We start from the raw sequence: 25623 nt of genomic DNA, 5'->3' as shown, positions 1-25623 counted from the left end.
AAGTGTAACTCCGCTGCGAGTTCTTTAGTCCACAAATCCCTGCGTAAATAATGGGTCACTCTTCTCAAAGCCTGTCAGTGACTGGTCACTGCATTGGCATTGTGATGCGCAATGAATTTCCTGTTCGGTTCATGCAGACAGGATGCGTGTAACTGTTGCGTTGCTTCTTTAGATACCAAAGACAAACTCTTTACAAAAAAGTACAATTTAGAGAGAACTAATCAACAAGATAAAACTGCAACAACAAAAATGTGAATCAAATGTAAAGAGAGTTACAGAAGAAAGAGCTGGCTGTGGGAATATAGGGAATGTGGCTGCTGTCGCTGGCTGGCACTCGTTAAGTCTATAGTGAGGGGAGCGTGTAATGGTAAACTTCTCTAAACAAATGAGGAAAACAGTTGTGACACGAAGAAGAAAAGTGTCCCAGTGGAAGTGACGCTGGCAAAGAACTTCACATTAAAGGAACTCTCAGAGACATTTCATAATGTCAAAAGAGCAAAGGATAAAACATCGGAAGCTTATCTAAACTTAGAAAATGAGTATGACAATTTGCTGAGGCAAAGAAAAATGCTGGCTCCATATCAAAAGTTTAGGAGGAGAAAAAAGCACTGTTCCAAGTATTACTGACAAAAGAAAGAAAGAAAACAAAGAAAAAAAATATTACGCTTTATTCCTAATGTTTTAAATTACAATATACTAAAAAGATCCTAGTTTTCCAATTTATAATGGACAGTAAGAGAGTTTTTAATGTTTTGTCAAAAATGTTTAAAGGCATGGAACAACGCTAATTTTCCCTACTGACCATGAAGACTGCTCTGCATGTGTTCAACCTGTAAGGTCATTTCTACCATCCTGCACTACTGTGTATTCTAAATCTTCTCTGGCCGCCCTCAACCTCAACAAAGGTCTACCAAAGAAATGGGGGGAAGGGAAGGGCCGCCCTCAACCTCAACAAAGGTCTACCAAAGAAATGGGGGGAAGGGAAGGGCCGCCCTCAACCTCAACAAAGGTCTACCAAAGAAATGGGGGGAAGGGAAGGGCCGCCCTCAACCTCAACAAAGGTCTACCAAAGAAATGGGGGGAAGGCAAAGACACTTCTGCATCTTGATAATCACAGGGCCTTATCAAAAGGCTCTGGTATACCATGCCGCACAAAGTAGCAACATTACATTGTAACTTACGTATTCTCATCTCTATCAGATAATAAGGACTCTGAAGCCTTAGGGCATGTACACCCGAAGATCACTTCCATTTAGCTTTTACTGTGAAATGACATTACAAAGCTGAAAAGTTACCTCCCTAATCATGCTTGGGCTTGGCTAACAGGAAGATCAGTGTGAATACTCTGAGGAGAGAGTCAACACAGCAGGAAGGACTTGTATTTTAAACACTTAAAGACATACATATTCATTTATACACATTGGTGTAACTCAGGAAGGTGCAGAGCCATAGCACACAGACATAAATTCAAATACTAATAAGTTTGAGGAATTATTTCAACATTGGCATATTATTCATGTCATGAAAATGGAAACCTAAAAGTCCTCTATTTACTTGAGAGGCTTCCAGAAATTAAAATTTAAATAATATATTAAAGAATGTAATAAATGAGGATGAGGAGATGCAGGGAGAGGCTAAGGAAGCAGAAGACAGCAAGGGGGAGTCTTGAGTCTGAATTCATTTGGAAATCACAGCTCTAAGAATGCCCATCTCCGGTCCTTGCATGTTACAGATGAAAAAACTGTGACCCAGTGAAGATGAGCAATCACCCAAGATTACACAACCGGTGTGCAAAGAGCTAGGAACAAGATCCTTTAGTTGCAGTCCCTGGGTATTGAAGAGCATGAACAGAAACGAAGACAAAAGGAGCTCACTCATCTTAGATGCACGTACCTGGTTAAAAACCAGAGGACAGAGAAAGAATAAGCTAACAAAAGAAACCTCACGAGGGCACCACACAGCTGGCCCAAAGCTACTAGGTCATCTATCTGAAACCAGAAAAATCTCACCTCTGAACAATACCAACTAAACAAAGTGCGAACTTTTATTTATTTTATGACTGATCTTTGTCTATTTTCACATTTATAAAGGAAAGCAGGTAGAAGTTACACTTCAGCCTGCATATATGCCCTAGAACACCAAGTCTCAATAAAAATCAGTTACTTCTGGAGTTATAAACAAAGAAAAACAATAACCTAAATGTTCAACAATAGAAGGATTGAGTAAATTATAATCAGTTCATAGAACAGAATATGTAGCCATTAAAAATATCTACAAATAATTTTTAACAACATGGGAAATGACCTGAGTTATTTTAAAGAATCAGGATAAACATTTTACACATACAAGACTCTTGCTATTGTAGTTTCTAATTTTGAGACAAATAAGACAGGAAGAAAATTCACTAAAATATTAACGGTGCCTTTCTCTGGTATAAGAATTATAAGGATAGTTTTCTTCTTGATATTCTTTTCTGTTTTCCAGACTTCCCATCTTAAGCATATACTAATCTTATAAGCAGGAAAGAAAAAGTCCTACATGTACTTTTAAAGTAAAAAGAGACAATAAAAAAGATGTAAGTTACTATCAACAAAATGCAGAAACGATTTCCGATACTTTTACATCTTACCTTAACTTTCTTTTTCCATGTAGATTTCTGCTTCTCCTCTTCTTCCTCAATTAATTTAAGTGCCAGCTCTTTGTTAACTTTTGGCAATTTCTAGAAAGAAAAGCTGATATTTTATTTTATTATAAAACCTAACATATTTACATATTAGCTTAAAGGTTAACAGTTCTGTGAGTATAATCTCATAAATAGGAGATAACTAATTCTTATTTTATTTATTTATTTTTTTGAGACAGAGTCTCACTCTGTCGCCCAGGCTAGAGTGCGGTGGCACGATCTCGGCTCACCACAACCTCCGCCTCCCGGGTTCACGCCATTCTCCTACCTCAGCCTCCTGAGTAGGTGGGACTACAGGCACCCGCCACCATGCTCGGCTAATTTTTTGTATGTTTAGTAGAGACGGGGTTTCACTGTGTTAGCTAGGATGGTCTCGATCTCCTGACCTCATGATCCGCCCGCCTTGGCCTCCCAAAGTGCTGGGATCATAGGCGTGAGCCATAGGGCCCAGCCAACTAATTCTTATTTTTAAAATTTCATTATCCTCATAGTAGGAAATGTAGACAGGTGATGATGCCGGGTGGGCCACATGGCACAAAAACAGCAACCCCAGCTCACTGTTGGGGAACTGGCCCTCATGTCTCTTCCCAGGGCACTGAGAGCCTCTTCCAAGCAAACTGAGAGGCAGTGCAGTGGCTCATGCCTGTAATCTCAGCACTTTGGGAAGCCGAGATGGGAGGCTCGCTTTGGTCCTGAAGTTCAAGACCAGCCTGGGCAACACAGCAAAATCTTGTCTCTACTAAATCTACAAAAAATTAGTTGAAATGGTAGTGTGCGCCTGTAGTCCCTAGCTACTTGGGAGGCTGAGGTAGGAAGATCACTTGAGCTCAGGTGGAGGCTGCAGTGAGCTCTGATTGTGCCACTGTACTCTACCGTGGGCAACAAAGCAAGATCCTGTCTCAAAAAACACCAGAAATCTTTTAACAGTCTGGAAAAAGAAAAAAGTACTGAGGGTAAATGCAGAAAACAGTCACTAGTCTTTTGCAGTGACAGAGTATGTATGCATACCAATGTTCAGTTACAAACACTGGTATCATTGGTGGCTGAAATGAACCAACAGAGGCGGCTGCAGACAGACTGCAAGGCAGGCGAGGGAGCAGGGCCTGCCCTTCCCTGTCTGCGCTGGCACCACACAACAGCAACTCTTTGTCCTGGAAACAACAGATGATTCCACAGCAGTGGTGGATTCCAGTTTGCAGTTTCCAACGCTCCCGGGAACATCCTTGCTATGCCTCAAGGGCCCTGGAACCTGCCTGCGGCCTCTCCTTAGAAGCCTGAGTCCAGCTCCACAGGGCCTCCTCTTCCTATTCCCCAGGCTGCTCCCCAGCCCTGAGCTGGTGGCTACTTCCTGTAGTTCACCGCTCTCCTCCATCCTTTAGCAGTTCTGCCTTTTCAGTTCTTGAATACCAAGTTAATCATTCTTTACATTAAATTCTATGTACTCAGACAGCGAGTACAGTTTATGACTGTCGACCATTTCTGATGATCCAAATAGCCTAAGATACGGCCAAAGGTCAGTAAGAAATGGGGATTAGCAAAGCCCTGATACTCCAAAAATCGAAAACACATTTAAAAATACTATCAGGTTTTTAGTGGAGGTGACAATATCAATCATCCTAGCATTATTTCCCACAGTACAATTACCACAGAGGTCATAATGCTAAAATTGTAAAGAGTTTTTACATCCTCATGACAAACATGACACACTGATGACAAACAAACTATACCAAAAATATTAGCAAAAGACACAGATTAAAGATGGAAAACCAAGAAAAGAATGGCAGATTTCTTTGGAATAATACACAAAATGAAAATTAAGTACTCTTCTCTGATAAATTCAATGGTAAGTATAATATTTACCTTTAACTGGACTCTCTGTGCACGCGTTTCTTCTATTTTCTGTCGTATTTTATCTTTCCTATATTCTTCATAAGCAAATGGATTTACCATCAGTTTCACCTTTTCAAAATGAAAAAAGTTTTTAAAATAAAAGAATGGTATTTAGTAATATCATTTTCATATACACCATGACAGTTATACCAAAGAACAGGCAGATCCCCTACAAATCCCATGTATGTTTTATGAAAGTGCGAGTAGTGAGGAAATGGCTACAGATTGCTCATTAGTTACCTGAAACATAATAACTGTAGTTTTCTGTTTACCTTGTGATAGAGTCTTATATCCATGAAAAACCCATGCATATATGCCCGGAGGAAAGGAGATCCAATGAGGTGGGTGAGCCCTGGGAAAGGTCAAAGAGAAGACAGCAGGTCCTTATGCAATCTTCATTAAAATTCAACAGTTTTTCTTGGACCACAATTTGATTATAATAAGATTTCACTTCAGAGTAAAAATTTGAGGATTAGAATTACTAATCTTCTTTGATATCTATAGAGAACATTCAATCGACTTCAGCAATATCATCCTTATTTATTTTAATGTTATGATACTACACACAAAAATGATGAGAAAGTCCTTATGAACCATGACAAAGAGGATTCTCTTATACCCTCTGAGTGGTCCTCAGATTTTTTATTTCCACAAACCAGTTCAATTTAGAAAATAATACTGCGAATCAACAGTAAGTTGCCAAATTGAAATGAGAAGGGAGTGAGGAGAAACACTGCTATCTCCCACCATTTGCAAAAACAAAGGACACTCACAAAAACAAAGTAGAAAGAACCGTCTTCCAAGAAAGAACCGCTGACAAATTCCTACCACTATATAGAAACATACATACATGCATATTAATATATCACATACGCATTCCTCATCAGGGACTAATGAAAAGTCCACTACCAGTCAGGATTTGAGAACCCTGCCTCAAACGATACCTTTCAGAGTTTCCCAGTTGTAACAGATTACACTTAGAACTTGTGGTGCTGGTGGTCACAAAAGAATGCTACGACTATGTCACAGAAATTATTTATTAATTGCAAATATTGACACAGAAAAAGGCTGAGACTATATTCAAAATAAGGCCACATGTGATGTAGTCACATGCAGAACATTTATGGTATATGTCAGTGGTCCCCAACCTTTTTGGTACCAGGAACTGGTTTTGTGGAAGACAATTTTTCCACGGATGGGGGGAGGGATGGTTTCAGGATGAAACTATTCCACCTCAGATCATCAGGCATTAGATTCTTACAAGGAGCACACAACCTAGATCCCTCGCATGTGCAGTTCACACTAGGGTTCATGCTCCTATGAGAATCAAATGCCATGGCTGGCAGGAGGCAGAGCTCAGGCGGTCATGCTCACTTGCCACTCGCCTCCTGCTGTATGGCCCAGTTCCTCATAGGCCACCGACTGGTACGGACGGGTCCATGGCCCAGAGGTTGGGGACCTCTGGTATAAGTGACTATCTTTCTAAGGAAAACATTACTCTAATTTCCAAATTTTAGAAATACCCATCCTTCTAGACCTGAAAATCAAGCACTAAGCAAAATCATAAGGTAGTACAAAATAGTATATGTTGTAGAACAATATAAAAAGCAAAAATAAATTTAGGATACTCTCATAAAGTAATTCTAAAACTTGATTAGGAAAATACTATTATAGAATTCATTAGGTTAATAAAACTATGGAAAAAAAATAAAAAAATAAATAAAACTATGGGGTTTGAACTTTCACAATGGAGTCTTAAAAAAAGAGGGCTGAACCTTAATGAAATGTGAATGTATACAACTGCACATGTATATTCTCTAAACCTTCCTCAGGATAAGGGTCTGATTAACCACTACATTATAAAATACATATACCAGTGATTCAAGTAATTTTTTTGTTTCCTTTATTAATCTCACAGAATTATTCCAAGTCAGGCCATAAATAAAAATCGAGTGAAGTGCTTTTCACAGTGAAACAATCCTAACCCAAGAATCGGATGCAGCAGCATTTCCTACAGTTAACCCCATGGATCACTAGTCCCAAGAGATCTTCTGAGAAAACAGGGCTCCATGGTCAAGTAAGTTTGGGAAATGTTTCATACTTTCCTCCCGTGTTTGGAGATTTACAATGTATAATGGTATTAAAGGCTCTAAGAAGTGAGACAAAGAAATTGATTTAACTGTGCTTAATCTAGCATTTCCCAAATTTATTTGCCACAAATCTCCTAAAATAACAGGTGCTGAATATTTTCCAAGCATTTTCTGATTTATTCCCCAAGCAACCCTATGGGTAGGGACCAATATTATTCCCATTTTACAGATGAGGAAACCAAGGCTTAAAGAGGCTAACTGAACTGGCCAAGTTGTGCAGATATTAAGTGAGAGAGGTGGGATATAAACCCATGTCAGTCTACCTGTGGTGTCCATGATATCAGCCACTATGCTATCTACCCAGTCCTTTTTACAGAAGTAATATTCCAAAGAACGCACTGTGGGAAATACCAAGCTATAAGATCTGCTATAGGCCATATCCGGAACAGTCAGAACTTGCAAATCTTCAATATACTAATGTTGCACTAAAAATAATCTTAGGAAGTAAGGGAAGTTCATTACTTACTTCTACTCTTAAGATATCTATTTAGAAGGTTTTATATATTATGGGGAAAAGATAAAGGCTCATTTGACATCAAAAGATATTAGTAATATACATAAAATGCTTTCTAGTATGACTGTCGTTTTGTTGAATATCTATTTCTATAGTTTTAAAAATTAGCAGTACAATTACATTTTAACAAAATATACCTAAACTTATATAACTGCTTTCTTCATCCAAAATAAACCCAGTAAAGAGACTGAAAAAGAACCCAAAATGTACTAAATATAGTAGTTTTTTAAAAATCCACAAAAGAACAATGACCTTTTTTCATTCAATTTAGGAAAGTAGGTGAGTGTGACATAGCATATTATAAAAATTACTCTGGAGACACTTAAGAAGGCACTGCACTAAGAAGGTCCTATTTCATTCAAGTCATTTTTTAAAAGGCTAAACTCAGTTCTTTTTTGGTAGTAACTGACAGAAAGTAATTCTGCCTGGATTAACTGTGCTATGAGATATGGGTTAAAAAGGAAGTTTAATTAATCTAATGGTAACACGATTCTGTTTTCTTTTAATACTCAACTGTTGTTGCACATCTATTTGTTCCAAAGACAACTAAGTTGCCTTGCCTTGTACAGAATGGATCCTCTAAGTTTTCCCACTCTCAGTAACTTCTGCAGTAGCCCGCTGGCAGCAGCAGAACAAGATGAGCACCATCTACTCTAACCTAGAGGAGTGCTAGGCAAGTAGGCCCAACATGTCCTGCAGGGGCTGGGATGGCTAGGGGAGGGGCATAGACTCTGGATTTAAAGCTCAACTCTCAAGTTTACTACGACTGAAACTTCTGGCGACGTACATTTATCTTTTTTTTTTTGGCCTCAGTTTCCTTATCTAATGGAATCATAATAGTACCCAATCCATAGGGATGTGAAGATTAAATGAGTTATGTGTAGAACGCTTAGAATACTGCCTGCACAGACTGAGTGTGGTGGCTCACACCTGTAATCCCAATACTTTGGGAGGCTGAGGTGGATGGATCACCTGAGGCCAGGAGTTCAAGACCAGCCTGGCCAACACGGTGAAACTCTGTCTTACCATACCGCATGGTGGCACACATCTGTAATCCCCGCTACTCAGGAGGTTGAGGCAGGAGAATCACTTAGCCTGGGAGGTGGAGGTTGCAATGAGACAAGATTGGGCCACTGCACTCCAGCCTGGGTGACAGAGCAAGACTATCTCAAAAAAAAAAAAAAAAAGAAAAAGAAAAAAAATACTGCCTGCACATAGTAAGCCCTATCTCATAAGTATTTGCTGTTCTTTCAAGACATTTCTTGGCTTATGACCTTTAAACATAAAGTAACTATTAAGGTTCTTGTAGATCTAAAGTTTCAATGTATCACTTCTACGTTTTAGATTGGGTCTTCTATAATCAAACCTAAAAGGGAGGCAGGAATCATTTACTTGCCGTCTTTGAGGTATTTTCAAAACCTTATTATACTTCAGATAATACTGGGGAAAAAAAAAATCACTGCTTTCGTGACAATTTGTTTTCTCTATATAGCTAGTATGCTAAAAGAAATTATTTGCTAAAATAAATTCTCATTTAAAATACAAAAAGGCTTCAGTATGTTAAATTTACTTAAACTTTTCTCTAAGGAGAAAGGTTACAAATCTGGCAATTTATAATATGTTTAATATCTGATTTGGCAGAAAGGGAAGATTTGGGAGATGAGGGAAACATGGCTCAGCCAGTTCTCATGTTCAAAACTCAAAAAAAAGTAGAAATAAAATAATTACATAATATTTTATCACAATTTTTTTTTTTACCTAAATTTTCAAGGTCTTTCTTGGTGACAAATTTATAATCATCATAAACTGTGCTTTCTGGATTCTCTTCTAATTCTTCGGTCAAGTTGTCTAAGAAGGAACACCACCGAGGAGCAGGACCTAAAACCTGTTGGTATTTATGAGAAGGTCAGCAAAGGCACAGTTTCCCACACCATCCAAGTCTCAGTCATTTATAACCAAATTTTGTTAAGTATGATTTCTAAATCCTTTTTTCTCTCAGAAGTATTGACAAATAGATGCAATATGGATAATGAACAAGTATATAACAGAAGAGAATAAACAAATCAGTAAAGTTTTAGGCTTGTAAGAGAAAACAATCTCAGTCTATGGCACAAAAGTATTAATGAATGTTCTTATATTAGCACTATCAAAATATAGATAAATAATTCAGATACTTATTAACATCCATTCATTCATGTATCACCTCCTTCCTTCAAAATACTACTAGAATTCTACAAAAGCATTATTTGGTATACTAGATTTTTTAGGTTTGCCAAACAAAGGTCTAAAAGAAAAATTACCTTTTTTAAAAACAATATTTATTAGTATTATTATTATTTTGTAGAGGTAGGGTTTTGCCATGTTGCCCAGGTTGGTCTTGAACTCCTGAGTTCAAGCAATCTGCCAGCCTCAGCCACCACACTCGGCCCAAAATTACTTTCTTTTAAGGTTTTTCAACTACTTACTCGACAATTACATTCCATTCTGCATGGTCCACTTCATTTAATTCATTTAACTCATTAAAAACTAAAATTCTAGACTATAATTAATGGCAATATATTGTATTCTTGAAAATCGCTAAGAGAGTAAATTTTAAATATTCTCATTACAAAAAATGGTAAGTACTATGTGATCTGATGCAAATGTTAATTAGCTCAATTTAGCCATTCCACAACATACACATGTTTCAAAACATCACGCTGTACACAACTAATACATATAATTGTTATTTGCCGTTTAAAAATAATTAGTTGATTTTTAAAATTTCTGTATAAAGAATTCTTCAAAACTAAATGGGTGACCAGGCTCCATGAGTTATCCCAATGAAAGGCTGAGGAACAAAAGGCTGAACAGAATTATAACCAACTAATAAAATATGAATCATTAAGTTTATAATCCAACTATGAAAAAACATAATCCAACTACTTTCATAAAATACTATGATCGCTTTGTACATTTTTGCTATTTTTACAAATCTTTCCTAACAAAATGCCACACCCGCTGAGGTGAATGTATGCCAAAGGAAATCTGCTCAGTCAACAGAGAAGATATGCTAGTGAAATCCTCCCTTAAGCCAGAGGTATTCCGATGAGAGAACACTGGGCTCGGGCAAAATGGAACTTCCAGTGACGACTTAACCTGTTTATTTCAGTAACAATCAAGCATACCGGAAAAAAACCCGGAAATCATAATGGAAATCATTAAATCTAGCTTGAACTTTCTGAAGAAGGAAAGGTAGAAGGAAGAGAGTTATAACAAAGAAAAACAGCCCCTGTTAACACCTTCTTCAAATAAAAAGAAAATGTTAGATATGGCCATAATAATTTAGTTATAATATTTTGCCTGATTAGAAAGAGTGATTCTCTTCACCCCAACACAGCTATGGTACTCATAAACATGAAAACACTCGAGCATAAAGAGTCTTCCACAGAAATTTCATATTAGCGCAATCTACAGTTTTTAAAAATAGAAGTAAAGGTTTTTACATACTAAGTGGTTTGACTTCAACCATAAAAGACAAACCTTCAAGAAATGCAAGGCATTTTTTAAAAATTCCATATAGAACACTTTTTTAAAGAACTGCCATGGTTTTAAGCAATTTTAGTATAGTAGCTTGAAGTCAACAACTAAATGCTACCACATACAAAGCACTGTGCTAAATTAAAGACACTGACCACAGTCTCCCTGAAGAAGTTTAAAATCCAGCTGAAGCACATGTGTGCACTTGCGTGTGCACATGTACGCACACACAATGTGTGCGCGATGAACTCAGATTGCACACTGAGTCCAAGGGGAAGATGGCTTAAAAAAAAACCAGGGAAGGCTGGGACACCAAATAAGTCTATTTGAAAGGACTTCATGTCGGAAGGAGCACATGAGCAAGCCAGGAAAATCACAGGCATCTTCTGAAGCCGAGAGAGTTGAGGCATTTGTAACTACAGGGGTATTTGCTTCCAGTGAGTCATAAACCTGCAAATGCAAAGCTCTATCAGATAATGGTGTACTCCCTAAAACAGCAATCTTTTCTTTTCTAGACTAGATCAAAGTATGCTATTATTGCTTTTTTAGAATATAATATCCAAGATATTGTCCTCTGAGGAGAGGAGAGACATCTGTTTTGTTAACTGCTGAATTTTTAGTACCTAGAACAGTGCCTGCCAAATAGTAGGTGCTCAATAACTATGTGATAAATAAATCTATTCATGTATAAAACACATTCGAATTTCATATGCATGAAGTACTAAAACTTAAAGGGTCCTCTGTGGCAAAAGTATTTCTAAATTGGTCTAATATTCCTTATTCAGATAAAAACAAGCAAATACCTCACCATAAGGCTACTGGGTATATGAACACTTCTGGTGAAAGTCAGATCTATCTTGACTCCTATGCAAGGGTACACTGCTACCGAAAGAACATCAAAATAAATTGTTTCACCTTTTTAAACCAACCATAAACATGGGCTTCCAAGACAATAAAAAGATTATACTGTGTGCACTGACTTTTGGAGGTGAGGGGCAGGAATACTAAAACAGTCTAGATGTGAATTTACTTTCATATAGCCCTCTTTTATAATGTTTCACAACATTCTTTGATTATCTAGATTTTAATGGAAGTGGTTTAAATTGCCTGTCAGGGGACACATCTAGTTATGGCAAATAATCTCCGCAATCAGATTCATGGCCATTAAATTTTCTAGGAAAAAATATTTCCATCAAAAACAAAATTAAATCTAGTAGTTGACCTTATTAATCACATTTCCTGAGTTCCTTTTCAGAGAAAAAAACATCAAAACCACCATAACAAAGTTGAAATGACTGATTTACACTGGTATAAACTGCAGGTTTTATCCACATTAGACCTTTCCTCAGAGGCCTACCATTAAGTTTCAAAACAGTGGCCGGCTTGGCCGATAAGGAAGGCTCAACCACAGGCACGTCACACTCTCTGATGTAGCTACAATGACCACAGTATCAATGTGTAAAATGTCTTTGTTGCCTTCACAGCCATAAAATATGTTAAACCTCAACTAACCCTTTAAAATATATTAATTTACTTTCTAAATTCCACATTTTGCAACTTGAGGAAAACATCCTTTTTAGCCATATCTGGACTATCACTACTACCTCAAACTTTCCAGTTTTCTGTCCTGCTGTTACATTGCTGTATTCTATGTTTCGGTCACACCATGTTGCCCATGCTATGGTCAATTTACAAGCCTTTCTTTTTTTCTTTTTATTTTTTTAGAGACAGGTTCTTGCTGTGTTGCCTAGGCTGGTCTTGAAACCCTGAGTTCAAGAGAGCCTTCAGAATAGCTAGAATTACAGGCACTGGCACTGTGCCCAGCAAATATTTCTTCAACTCACAGGTCAGTATTAATAAAAGTAGAAAACTGAAAACTGATTCATCAGATTGCTAGAAAGGGACAATGCGGCTCCCTTAGCAACTTTAATGATAATCATATCAACCAAACTAAATGGAAATACTTGATCCTCCAAAACATGAAAGAATCTTTATGTACCAACATGCTACAAGAAGGCTGCAACTCAAATGCAGCAAAGTATCTGCTTGTGCCAATCTATTTGAGCAGAAGAACCAATTTTAAAGGACATGAAAATACATGCCATGTGCCCAAGATGATCACTGCTTCTATGATTACAATCTGTCTTTAAGATGCTAATTATAAAACTCAAAATTCTCATATATTTCTGTAAAGGACTACAAGTGGGGAGGAGAAAGGGTGAATACTAAAAATCTTAGGGGCTGGGTGCAATGGCTCACGCCTAATCTCAGCACTTTGGAAGGCCAAGGCAAGAGGACTTCCTGAGCCCAGGAGTTTAAGGCAGCCTGGGCAACACAGTGAGATCCTATCTCTACAAAAATACATATTGTTGGCCAGGCGCAGTGGCTCACACCTGTAATCCCAGCACTTTGGGAGGCTGAGGCGGGCAGATGGCCTGAGGTCAGGAGTTCGAGACCAGCCTGGCCAACACGGTGAAACCCCATCTCTACTAAAGATACAAAAATTAGCCAGGCGTGGTGGCGCATGCCTGTATCCCAGCTACTCAGGAGACTGAAGCATGAGAATTGCTTGAACCTGGGAGGTGGAGGTTGCAATGAGCCAAGATTGTGCCACTGCATTCCAGCCTGGGTGACAGAATTAGACCCTGTTTCAAAAAAACAAAAAACAAAAAACAAAAAAACAGATTGTCAAAATTAGCTGAGCATGATGGCATGTACCTGCAGTCCCAACTATTATCCCTGGAGGGTGAGATGGGAGGATCCCTTAAGCCCAGGATCTGGAGGCAGCAGTGAGCTATGATGGTGCCACTGCCCTTCAGCCTGGGCAACACAGTGGACCCTGTCTCGAAGAACAATACAAATAAAAATGAACTCTTAGGGAGCTGAAAGAGGATACTCCTTCCCTCACTCTACTTTAGAAAAATCACTGTGCTACATCCCAAAGCTGTGCTGAGACAAAATAAAAGACTGAGGATTACCAGATAAATGGTTTTAACAGATCAAGGGTGATTAAAACAACAACAAAGTACTATTAATATTACAGACAAAGAACCAAAGTCTACTAACCCAATACAAATGCCATAATTTTTTTCTGCTTGCTTATAATGCTACTGAGTATGACAAAGCATTTCATTATCTAATGTACTATTAATGGAACAAACAAGAAAATAACTGATAACACAGAACAGCCATTAAATCTGAAATTATCTTTTTTCAGAATTTTTTTTTTCTTTGAGACACAGTCTCCATCTGTATCCCAAGCTGGAGTGCAGTGGCATGATTTAGGCTCACTGCGACCTCTGCCTCCCAGGTTCAGGCGATTATCATACCTCAGCCTCCTGAGTAGCTGAGATTACAGGCACTCATCACCACACCCAGCTAAATTTTTGTATTTTTAGTAGAGATGGGGTTTCGCCATGTTGGCCAGGCTGGTCTCGAACTCCTGACCTCAGGTGATCTGCCCATCTTGGCCTCCCAAAGTGCTGGGATTTCAAGAGCGCCCAGCCTAGAAAAATTGTTTTACAATCCTGGGCAATGTAGTGAGGCTTTGTCTCTACACAAAAATTAAAAATATGAAAAAATTAACCAGGTATGGTGGCATGTGCCTGTGATTCCAGCTATTCCGGAGGCTGAGGTGGGAGGATCACTTGAGGTTAAGCTGCAGTAAGCCATGATCACGCCACTGCATTCCAGCCTGGGCAACAGAGTGAGATCCTGTTAAAAAAAAAAAAAAAAAAAAAAGAGAGAGAAAGAAGACCAGAGAAGACCAGATAAGACAAGACAAGACAAGAGAGAAAGAAAAAGAATCACATGGAAAAAGGACCTAAGTATATTATTGTAATTTCAGGAATAAAACTGAAACCATTAAACGTAACGAGATAGATTTTAATTCAATTTTTATTCATCACATATTTATTAAATTCCATATTTATTATGTTCCAGGTACAGTATACTCTATAAAAATAGGTAGTAGAATGAAACCCAAAAGGAACAGAGTTGTTTCAAATATAGCAATACTTATGTGGAAGGACTAAATGATTCTTAATTTCTTCAACTTCATTCATTCATTCAAAAAGTTAACTGAGCATCTGGTAAAAGTTAAGTGCTAAAGTCAAACATAAGTATGGAAAACAATCAAGTACAATACAATGGGATTAGTGCCAAAACAGAAATTTTTAAAAGGTTCTAGGAAGCCCTTTATCTGCTGAGGCCGATCAAGATAGCTTTGCAAGGGGGAATTGAGCAAGGCCCTGAACAACTGAGAGGCTGTGGTTTCAGAGTCAGTAAAGCTTAACTGCCACACTAAACAGTTAGAATGTCATGCTACATAAAATTTATATATTTAACTGATTGATTACACAGAAGATGTTTAGTTAGGAGAACTGTCATTTTTACCTTTTAGTGATCTTATACTATTACAATCCTAGAAATTCAATTTAAACTTTTATGTTATGATGACACTATTAAATCAAACAGGTAAGAACCACATTTACTGACTAGCAGCAACAGGGAGTTTGAATATAAAAGTTTTTTTACCACCTAGCAACTATATCAAGTATCTAGTTATTTTATTATAGAACTGTTTTGAGGACACTCTAAAAATAGATATAAATATCAGTTCTGGAACTGGAACAATAATAAAAACAATAATAAGACTAGCAACCCACACTCTAAGAGGTAGACGGTTTTAACCCCCATTAGAATTTTTTTTTTTTTGAGATGGAGTCTCACTCTGTCACTCAGGCTGGAGTGCAGTGGCGCAATCTCGGCTCACTGCAATCTTCGCCTCCCGGGTTCAAGTGATTCTCCTGCCTCAGTCTCCCTAGTAGCTGGGACTACAGGCGTGCACTACCACGCCCAGCTAATTTTTGTATTTTTAGTAGAGATGGGATTTCACCATGTTGGCCAGGCTGGTATTGAACTCCTGATCTTGGGTGATCCGCCCACCTCGGCCTCCTAAAGTGCTGGGATTATAGACATGAACCAGAGCGCCCAACCCCCTATTAGAATTTAAATCCAGGTCTAACCACAAATCTGTTACCCTTACTGTGAGGCCATGATTCTTTTTGGGAAACAGGATCTTGCTGTTGCCAAGGCTGGAGCGCAGTAGTATGACCGTAGCTCACTGCAGTGAGGCCCTGGTTCTTTATCAGAAACAACTGGGGCCAGGGTTTGAAACAAATAACGTTTTGCATTTTAAAAAAGTAATACCGTATGTATGCTGTATATAACAAAAAATCTTCAGTGAGGTCTGGGTCAGTGGCCCATGATCAAATGATATTAACATCTCTGCAGCAAAACCTACACATATTCACACCAGTGATGTGGGATAAACACAGACCTACAAAGAAACTCATTATTTCACACAGGTTGAAGTCCTAATGAATCAGGTCCAGTCGGGGTTCACCACAGAGTTATAAACAAATTTTCAAGGCTTTTTAAAGTTCAGAATTGCAGGTAAGAGATGATGGAGCTGTACTATAATGTATATATACACCATACATAGCTACATATGGTAAATATATACTAAATATAGATATAATATAAATATCACTGACCACTATTATGATTAATGATAATTTTTCTAATTACATAGCCTGTATCTCCGGTGGGAAAATGGGATTTTGCCAAGTAAGAAAACCAACTCTGCATATAAACTCAAAAGAAAATTTTCTTTTCCAGCTTTTCTTCCATTATTGGTGGAAAGGCCCCACTAGCAGCAGCATGTATTTTCAAATTCTGACAGCTGAGGCTTAATAAATGATCATAAACCCAAGAGAAACAACTGGGTGAGCCAGAGGGAGTGGCCATGACCTTAAGCATGTAATTGCATTTGCAGCATAATGAGCTGCCTAATTGCATACCCAAGTTTACATGCATTTGTGTGAGTAATTATGAGTCATTTAAATGTACTCTACTTGTAGTGTTTTGTTCTTAAAAATCAGATTAGCAACGGAGTGATTTAATTTCAACATTTTAAAAGATTTATTTTTAAAAAAGAAAAACTATTATCTGCGACAACTTGATTTACTATTTGAAAACATAATTTAGGGACTGAAATGAAATAACAATAAAAATAAGGCCAAGTTAAAAAAAAAAAACCTGTAAGATTCCTTAAGCCATTATCTCACTAATAGCCCCTCAAGCTAGTCAATCTACGTGACACTATGAGTACAAATATGAATGACAGAGTGCCTTCAATCAAGGGCTAGCGGAGACGGAGACGGGACGCCCCAAGCAAACACTTAAACACCAAATTGAAACTGATGTTAAGAAACACAGAGCTTTCGGTTAATAATGGTACCCCCACCGCTGTTAAGCCTTTTTCAAATGACAGTAAATGAATCTAAAAAGGTATTAACCTTTAAGGACAAAAAGAACTGAAGAAGATGATGCAGTGGTTTAAGAAACTTAACCTGGTAAATATGAGAGCTTACAGAGGTGGACAGCAAAGAGAAAAGAGAGCAGATTCCTCCCTCAGAATCCTTGGGACAAGAACTTCACGGTTCTAAGCATGGGGAACGACAGGATGAGGCACAGGCCCGAATAAAGGGGGAACAATGGAGCTGATGAACACCCAAATCCCCACCATGCCTAAAGAGACCAGAAGGTAATTCTCTGGAGGAGGGGAACCAAAGCTGCCCTATGTGGGGGTGGTGGGGAGTATATCACCAGGCACAGGTGACTTGAGCTGTGGGGCTCAAGTCAGGACAATTAATGGCAGTCTAGATATCAAACTGTGGGACCCTCGCCGCCTTTTCCTAGTCCCTGGAATAAAGTCAAGCCTATGCTGCTGTGCATCCACTCTACCAGCCCAAACCCCTGACACCTCCGAAAGAAACCGGGGGTTTCTTCTCCGGAGAAAATGAAAGCTCCCAGAAGACAGACTTTAAGATACTGATATCTGGGTAGAGTCATTAGCTGAAGGGTCAACATGAAAACTACCAGTGGACAAGACCACCTTGCATTTTTTTTTTTTTTTTTTTTTGAGACAGTGTCTTGCTTTGTCACCCAGGCTGGAGTACAGTGGTGCCATCTCAGCTCACTGCAACCTCTGCCTCCCGGATTCTGGTGCCTTAGCCTCACAAGTAGTTGGGATTACACGTGTGTGGAACTACACCCAACTAATTTTTGTATTTTTAGTAGAGATGGGGTTTCACCATGCTGGCCAGCCTGTTCTCGAACTCCTGGCCTCAGGTGATCCGCCTGCCTTGGCCTCCCAAAGTGCTGGGAGTACAGGCATGAGCTACCGTGTCTGGCCCCAGTTGGCATTTTAGGACATCATTCTTCATGTTGTTTTTTGAAACAGGGTCTCACTTTATCACCCAGACTAGAGTGCAGTGGCGCAATCTCAGCTCACTGCCGTCTCAACCTCCCAGGGTCAAGCAACCCTCCTACCTCAGCCCCTCAAGTGGGTGTGCGCCACCATGCTCAGCTAATTTTTGTATCTTTTGTAGAGATGTAGTTTTGTCATGTTGCCCAGGCTGGTCTTGAACTCCTGAGCTATAGTGATCCACTGGCCTCGGCCTCCCAAAGTGCTGGGATTACAGGAGTGAGCCACCACATCTGGCCCTCATTCTTAAACACGAACAGGTTGCCTAAGCTCCCTCCCCATTCACTTATTCAACAAAGAGTTACGATCAGGCACCTTCCCCCCTCTCTAGATACTCAGTAACAAAACACAGAAGAATCCCCACCCTCAAGGAGCTCACCTTCCAGAAAGGGGAAACAACAAACAAGGGAGAGGCAGTGGAGACTATGACAGACAAGAGATCAGTGCTGTGGAAACCAAAGGAGAGAAGGCAATGAAGAATAGAGGGGAAGGGGAGATGATGGACACGGACCCAAGGGGCAGGAGGGAGTGACCCTCAAGACTACCTGACAACTACAAAGGTCTAGAGGTTGGAATTGCTTGGCTTATTTGTGAATCAGTAAAAAGACCAGCCCAGTGTGGCTTGAACAGAGAGAGCAATGGTGAGCAGGGGCATTCACAAGGATCACTCTGGCAGAGGCTGGGCGACTGACTGGTTCCGGGCATTGAAGGAAATCTCTGTTCATTCATTAGCTGACAATTCAGCAACCAGCAGAGACTTCAGTGGTCACACGTCACAAAGAAATCAGATTTTATAGAATTAGTCCAGGACAGTCACTCAACAAACAACCACAAACCCTGGGGACCTGGGGGAGGGACTAAGTTCCATAAATCCTAAATTATATTATTTAAAGCATCCAGATTCCAACAAAAAAATTCTAAGACATGCAAAGAAACAAGAAAAGCAGGGTCCATATGCAGGGAGGGGAAAAGTCGCCAGAGAATTCATCTTTAAGAGACTAGTTATTTCACTAAGTCCAAACACTGGACTTAGAAAACACTGAGTAATGACATTCATCCACTGACGAAGGTGAACAAATGTGATGTATCCATATAATGGAATGTCACTCAGCAATCAAAAGGAATAAAGTACTGAGACATGGTACAACATGGACGGGCCTGGAAAACATGCTAAAGAAAAAACAGACCACATACTGTATATGAAATGTCCAGAAAAGGCAAATGTATAGGCAGAAAGTAAGTAAGTGGTTACAGGGGCTGGGAGAGGGAGGAGAAGGAAGAAAAACTGGCATGGGGTTTCTGGTTAGTGTGACACAATGTCATGGAATTAGTGGCCACCACACAACTCTGAGTGTACTAAAAACCACTGGACTGTACACTTCATGTTTTCTTTTTGATTTGAGACGGGGTCTCACTATGTCACCCAGGCTGGTCACAAACTCCAGGGCTCAAACAATCCTCCCGCCTCAGCCTCCCAAGTAGCTTGGATTATGGGTGGGTACCACAGAGCCTGGCTTAGGACTACACACTGTAAAAGGATAAACTTCATGGTATGTGTATTATATCTTTAAAGAGCTGTTTTGTTTGTTTGGTTTTTTTTTTTAATTGGATTAAGGAGGTTATTACGTCTCCTTAGTTTCCTTTAATCTAGGAGCCCCCAACCTTCACTGACTTTCAGGATGTGGACATTTGCTCAAGGCTCAGGCGAGAGCTCTTAGAAAGAGCCCTGATTTGCAGAGGTCCCCACAGTCCTCTGCTGATCACTGCTCATAATCAGATGCAGTGAAACGTTTCTGGCGAGAATCACACAGGCAATGCTGTGCCAAAAGAATACTTCAGACTATTTCTATACTATAAGCAATTGGCTCTGTATGATTAATATTTGCAAAGTCGTGTCTTTACAGCACTTTATTTTCATGTGTTTTCATATTTTTGTATTTTTACTTTTTGGTATTTTGGGGATAAAATGAGGTTCTAGGAAGGCGGCCCAGTAAAGGTTTGTATGGGGACTATCTCCCACAAGCTACCCTGGCTTAGGAAGGGAGGCCAGAAAAATCCAAGAAACATTTATTCCCACCCACTACCCCAACACACAAATAAATTGGAAAGATGGTAGGTTTGGGGACGGGGCACACCTCAGTTCTTTTCAAAGGGAGGTGACAGGAAATTACTTTTTAGCAAACTTATCTGAAAAGACTATGCCTACACTCTGCTATTTCACCAAACAAAAATATATACAAAATCAATTCACTCCTTTTCCTTTTTAAACTTTTAACATTTACTTGAGGAGCTGGAATGTGAAAGAAGCTTCTGGGAAACCAAAGGAACAATTTGCTGAAAACTAAATTCACATACCTACTGGAGGTTTATAAACTTTGAACTTAAGCAGGATTCAGAACATGCAAGCTTGGTGAAAACCAGATATTCCTAAAACATTTAGGAACAGGACATATAGAGTTACTCTCAAATGAACCACTGTAGTATGTATGTAGGTATGTATGTATATACGTATTTATGAGACAGAGTCTTGCTCTGTCACCCAGGCTGGAGGACAGTGGCATGATCATAGCTCACTACAGCCTTGATCACCTGGGCTTAAGTGATCCTCCTGCCTCAGCCTCCTGAGTAGTTGGGACTACAGACACTTACCCATCCCTGGCTAACTTATTTTATTTTGTAGAGACGGGGTCTCACTATGTTGCCAAGGCTGGTCTTGAACTCCTGGACTCAAGTGATCCTCCCACCATGGCCTGCCAAAGCAATGGGAGTACAGTTGTGGCCACTGTACCTGGCCAAACCACTGTAGTTTAAGTGTGCAAAAATTTTATTCAAAATCATGAAACTCACTCATAAAACAAATCTGTTAAAGTTCTCTTTTAAATATTCAAAACTGGATCTAATTTATTATTCTAATTTGAAGTAGAATAAAAAGCTTTACATGTCTGTCTGCTTTTCGTGAAACACTACAAATGACATGTTAAATAGCATGAAAAAATCCTCAGTTGACACTTTTCTTCAATTCTCAAGGAAGAAAAAGAAAATCTTAACATGGCCCCAATCTTCTTCAAAGTCCACTGTTAGCTGAACTGAAAAACAGATGTTTATTTTAAGGTCTCCTATTCATTCTTTCCTGAAGAGCCTGGCCTTGCACTTTGGCTACAGTCATTTGATGTTTATCATCATATTACACTTGAATTCCAGTGCAGTTTCCTAGAGTTCACTTCCAGAGTTTGCAATAACAATGACTCTAAGCAATGTTAAAGTCCTCTACTTCCAGCCTTTTCCTCTCCCAGCTTCCTAACTACACCAAATGCTAAACTCGCCCACATGCATACGCACACATGCCCCAAGGATGCTAAAGGCACTACGCCAATTTTCTTACATGAGAATGTATTTATCTTTTTGATCACGCACCTGGTAATGAGCATCTCCCAAGATCTTGTTTTGTCATTTTATTCCTGCCAAGAGTTAGTAACACAGATGGTTTAGTGTGTTATCCTTAGCACATCAGTAGTTTCCTGGTTCTACTCGACTTCCTTGCAGGCAAAAGTGTTTATTAACAACTTTTCTGCATATTCTTATTGCTTTCTAATTCTTAATTTTGAAATCTATGTAAAAACTAAGGGTACCAACATATTTTAAAATACCCAGGGTAGAAAACTCGGCAGAAAAAAAGGAAGAGCAAAACTTTTAAAAAATTACATGTACTTTTACTCAAGGTTCTATACCTTAACAGTGCTATTCTAGGAAGGAGAAAAAATATTTTAACACCACTTAGCAGTTACTGATTATCTTGGGGAGGCGGTCATGCACAGAACTAGGAAATCCTGAAGAACATATTTTAAATTCATACAAAATAAGATTTCCCATATGTTCCTTCAAATAAAGTTGAAGGAAAGAAAGCATGATACTGGCACAGCAAAGGATGTAAAGGAACTCAATCCGTACTCAGTGGAATAAAATGCAGTCAACCACAAAAGTACTTAAGTAGAGTCTTAAATATGCATAGTTTCCTCTGAGGTGATAAGACAGGATTCCACGTGATAATATTTAGAATCTCACTAAGATGTATGATATGTGAGTGTGCATGACTGTGGGAGGGAAGCAGTGTGTATATACTGTTGATTTTTGTTGTTGTTGTTTTTGAGACAGAGTTTTGCTCTATCACCCAGGCCAGAGCACAGTGGCATGATCTCCCTTCACTGCCACCTCCACCTCCTGGGCTCAAGCGACGCTCCTGTCTCAGCCTCCTGAGTAGCTGGGACCAAAGCTGTGTGCAGTAACACCAGGCTAATTTTCTGTATTTTAATAGAGACGGTTTTGCCCTGTTGGCCAGGCTGGTCTTGATCCTGAGCTCAAAAGATCCACCTGCCTCGGCCTCCCATAGTGCTGGGATTACAGGAGTGCGCCACTGTGCCTGGCCGATGCTAATCATTTTTTTAGTGAAGTTTTAGGATAGATCCAAAAAGAATATGAAGAGCTTTATTAAAAAAACAAAAACAAAAAACACACATAATGAAATCTTTAAACTCAGAAGGAAAACAAAGTGATGAAATTTGATAGGGATGGTGGTGAGAGGCAAAAAAAAAACTGCTATAATTCAATAAAAAATTTAACTCTGGGGTGTGGTGGTTCGTGCCTGTAATCCCAGCACTTTGGGATGACAAAGCAGGAGGATCATTTGAGCCTAGGAATTCAAGACCAGCCTGGACAACATGGTGAGACTCCATCTCTATAAAAAATACGAAAATTATCTGGGTGTGGTGGCACATTCCTGTAGTCCCGGGTACTTGGGAGGCTGAGGCTGGGGAGTCACTTGGGCCCTGGAATTCAAGGCTGCTGTGAGCTGTGATCAGGACACTGCACTCCAGCCTGGGCAACAGAGTAAGACCCTGTCTCAAAAATAATAGAAATCAAAATTAACTTTGGGCTCCTAGGCAACCAAGGCAAAAGGAGATGCAGAGTAAGGTGGACAGACACATTTGACTTGCTGAAGGGAAGTACACTGATAGATCTGGAAGGAAAAATTCTCTGTTGGAACAAACTCAAGCAGCATAATGTAGACCTTTAAGGGAGTCTGGCAACAAAATATATTTCTTTGAGAGGCTTACAGAAGTTCAACATCAAAGAAAAATCATTAAACTATAATTTATGAAGGCCAAAGTAATGTGGTCTAAGGAAGTAGCCTAATGATCTCACTTGACTCTGGAACAGTTTAGAGCTATGCTGCCCAATAGGGCAGCCACTAAGCCACTTATGGCTATTTAAGTTAAAATTAATTAAATGAAATTAAAAATTCAGTCCCTTAGATGCAGTACTCACATTTCGGGTGCTCAACAGCTACATATGACTAATGGCTACCACACAGGACACAGCAGATATAGAACGTGTCCGTCATCATAGAAACGCTGCTGGCAGACTTTGGTTTAGAGAACTGGACAGTGCTGGTTTAGAGAAGTGAAAAATGTAGATGGTAAATAGTTACACAGGAAACTATGTAACTAAAGTATGATACATCTATACAACAAAACACTATGCAACTATTAAAAAGAGTGAGTTTGGCCGGGTGTGGTGGCTCAAGCCTGTAATCCCAGCACTTTGGGAGGCCGAAATGGGCAGATCACGAGGTCAGGAGATCGACACCATCCTGGCTAACACGGTGAAACCCCGTCTCTACTAAAAAATACAAAAAAAAAACTAGCTGGGCGAGGTGGCGGGCGCCTGTAGTCCCAGCTACTCGGGAGGCTGAGGCAGGAGAATGGCGTAAACCCGGGAGGCACAGCTTGCAGTGAGCTGAGATCCGGCCACTGCACCCCAGCCTGGGCGACAGAGAGAGACTCCGTCTAAAAAAAAAAAAAGAGTGAGTTTGATTTACATGCTGACCAAAATGATACTGTTAGTGATCAAAAAAACCTTTGAGAATAGTATGAGACCCTGATTCTGCTCAAGCCCATGCCAGTACTGTGTGCGTCATACGTGACTTGACAGCACAGCATGTGCACCGACTTGTCAATAACTTGTTAACAATGGTAATGAAGGACTTCTATTTTCTTGGTTATGTATTGTTACAAGGTTTAATTTTCTTTTAGTTAGAGCATTTTTCCAAAAAAAAAAAAGAGAGAGAAGAAAAAATAAACACCCCCCAAAAGAATACAGGCACAGATGCAGATACCAAGTGGTTAACAAGTCCCTTACACTATCAACTGAAACCTCAATTATTTCAAATACTCTGTAAAGGAGCAGAGACGCGGCCCTTAATTCAAAATCGAGGCTATTAGTGAGCACTCTATTAGAGAGTACCAATGCCGCTGGCTGAGAACAGGTATTCAAAGTGTAGATAATAGACGGCTTTTTTTATTCTCCAGAAAATTCAAGAACTTAACTCATAACCTTTGATCTTTTCCATGGAGATGAACCAGAAAAACAAAAGCTCAAAGCTCTCTCCCAGGAAGCAGTTTAACTCATACATATGAAGAGTTAGAATTAAGACAATTCAACACGGCCAAAACTGAATTGAGTCATTTCTCCACCTTATCTCTGTGAATGGTATCACTGCTCATTCAGTTCCCCTCTCTCCCTCTCATCCATCACTCCCCACGAATCACCACACTCTATGAGCATACACCTTACTGTCTCTCACACTCAACTCCTCCCTCACCACGCCTACTGCCTTAGATGGGGCCCTCATTATTTTTTCTAATTAATTACAGTGTGTCCTATCCCTGGCTTCCAAAGCCAACCCCCATTATACAGGCAGAAAAATCTGACACACCTATCTGATTTCACTCCCTTGAATAAAACCCTTCAAAGGCATGCCACTCTTGTTAAAGCAAAAGCAAACATTTTAACACGGTACAGAAGGTTTGGCGTTAAGTCCTGATACTTCTCCAGTAAAACTGGAGATACTTTTATTGGAGAAGTATCAGTATCTCCCGTTCCTTAACTGCCCCTGAAAAACCCAAGCTCCTCCCAAACAGACTGAACGGACTGGGGCTCGGGTCTTACTTCAGCTCCCTCTGTACAGGATGATCTCCCTGATTCTGCCACCCTTCTACCCACCATCACTGCCTAATTCCTGAAACGTCCTTCACCTTCTACCCACCATCACTGCCTAATTCCTGAACGTCCTTCACCTTCTACCCACCATCACGGCTTAATTCCTGAACGTCTTTCGCCTTCTATCCACCATCACTACCTAATTCCTGAACATCCCTCGAAATTTGATTGAAACATTACTTATGGGAAAGTGACTTTTTTACCTCTTGTAAGATCCTGGATATCAAAGTCCCTTATCACCTGTACTATCCGTTCCTTTACTAGACTAGCAGCGGCTAGGCAGCAAGGCCCGTATCTTCAACGCCTTAGATATCCTAGTACAGGTTTTGATATCCTACCCTTGGTTCAGGCACAGGAAAGATGCTCACTAAGCGTTTGTGCAATAAATGTTTGTATAATAAATGACCCAGCCCCCCAAATACTCAAAACTAACAACTAATTAACACAACTATCTAGTTAAGCCCACAAAGACAAAAAT

General features: G+C 39.5%; 1 protein-coding gene across 2 annotated transcripts in view; it reads right to left on the bottom strand.

Moving 5' to 3' along the window:
- The window catches only part of NOL10 (nucleolar protein 10), a 114917-nt gene that overhangs the window by 26778 nt on the left and 62516 nt on the right, over positions 1-25623 (bottom strand). For both annotated transcript variants that reach the window (XM_050753907.1, XM_050753908.1), the window contains 4 exons: positions 8996-9122; positions 4846-4925; positions 4544-4642; positions 2630-2719 (listed from right to left, as the gene is read on the bottom strand). In XM_050753907.1, the coding sequence (XP_050609864.1) occupies positions 2630-2719; positions 4544-4642; positions 4846-4925; positions 8996-9122 (396 nt within the window). The remainder of the gene's footprint in view (positions 1-2629; positions 2720-4543; positions 4643-4845; positions 4926-8995; positions 9123-25623) is intronic.

Source organism: Macaca thibetana, chromosome 13, assembly GCF_024542745.1.
Source record: "Macaca thibetana thibetana isolate TM-01 chromosome 13, ASM2454274v1, whole genome shotgun sequence".
NCBI classification, from domain to species: Eukaryota; Metazoa; Chordata; class Mammalia; order Primates; family Cercopithecidae; genus Macaca; species Macaca thibetana.
Note: the sequence above shows the minus strand (reverse complement) of the source record. Positions and strands in the feature narration are given on the sequence as shown.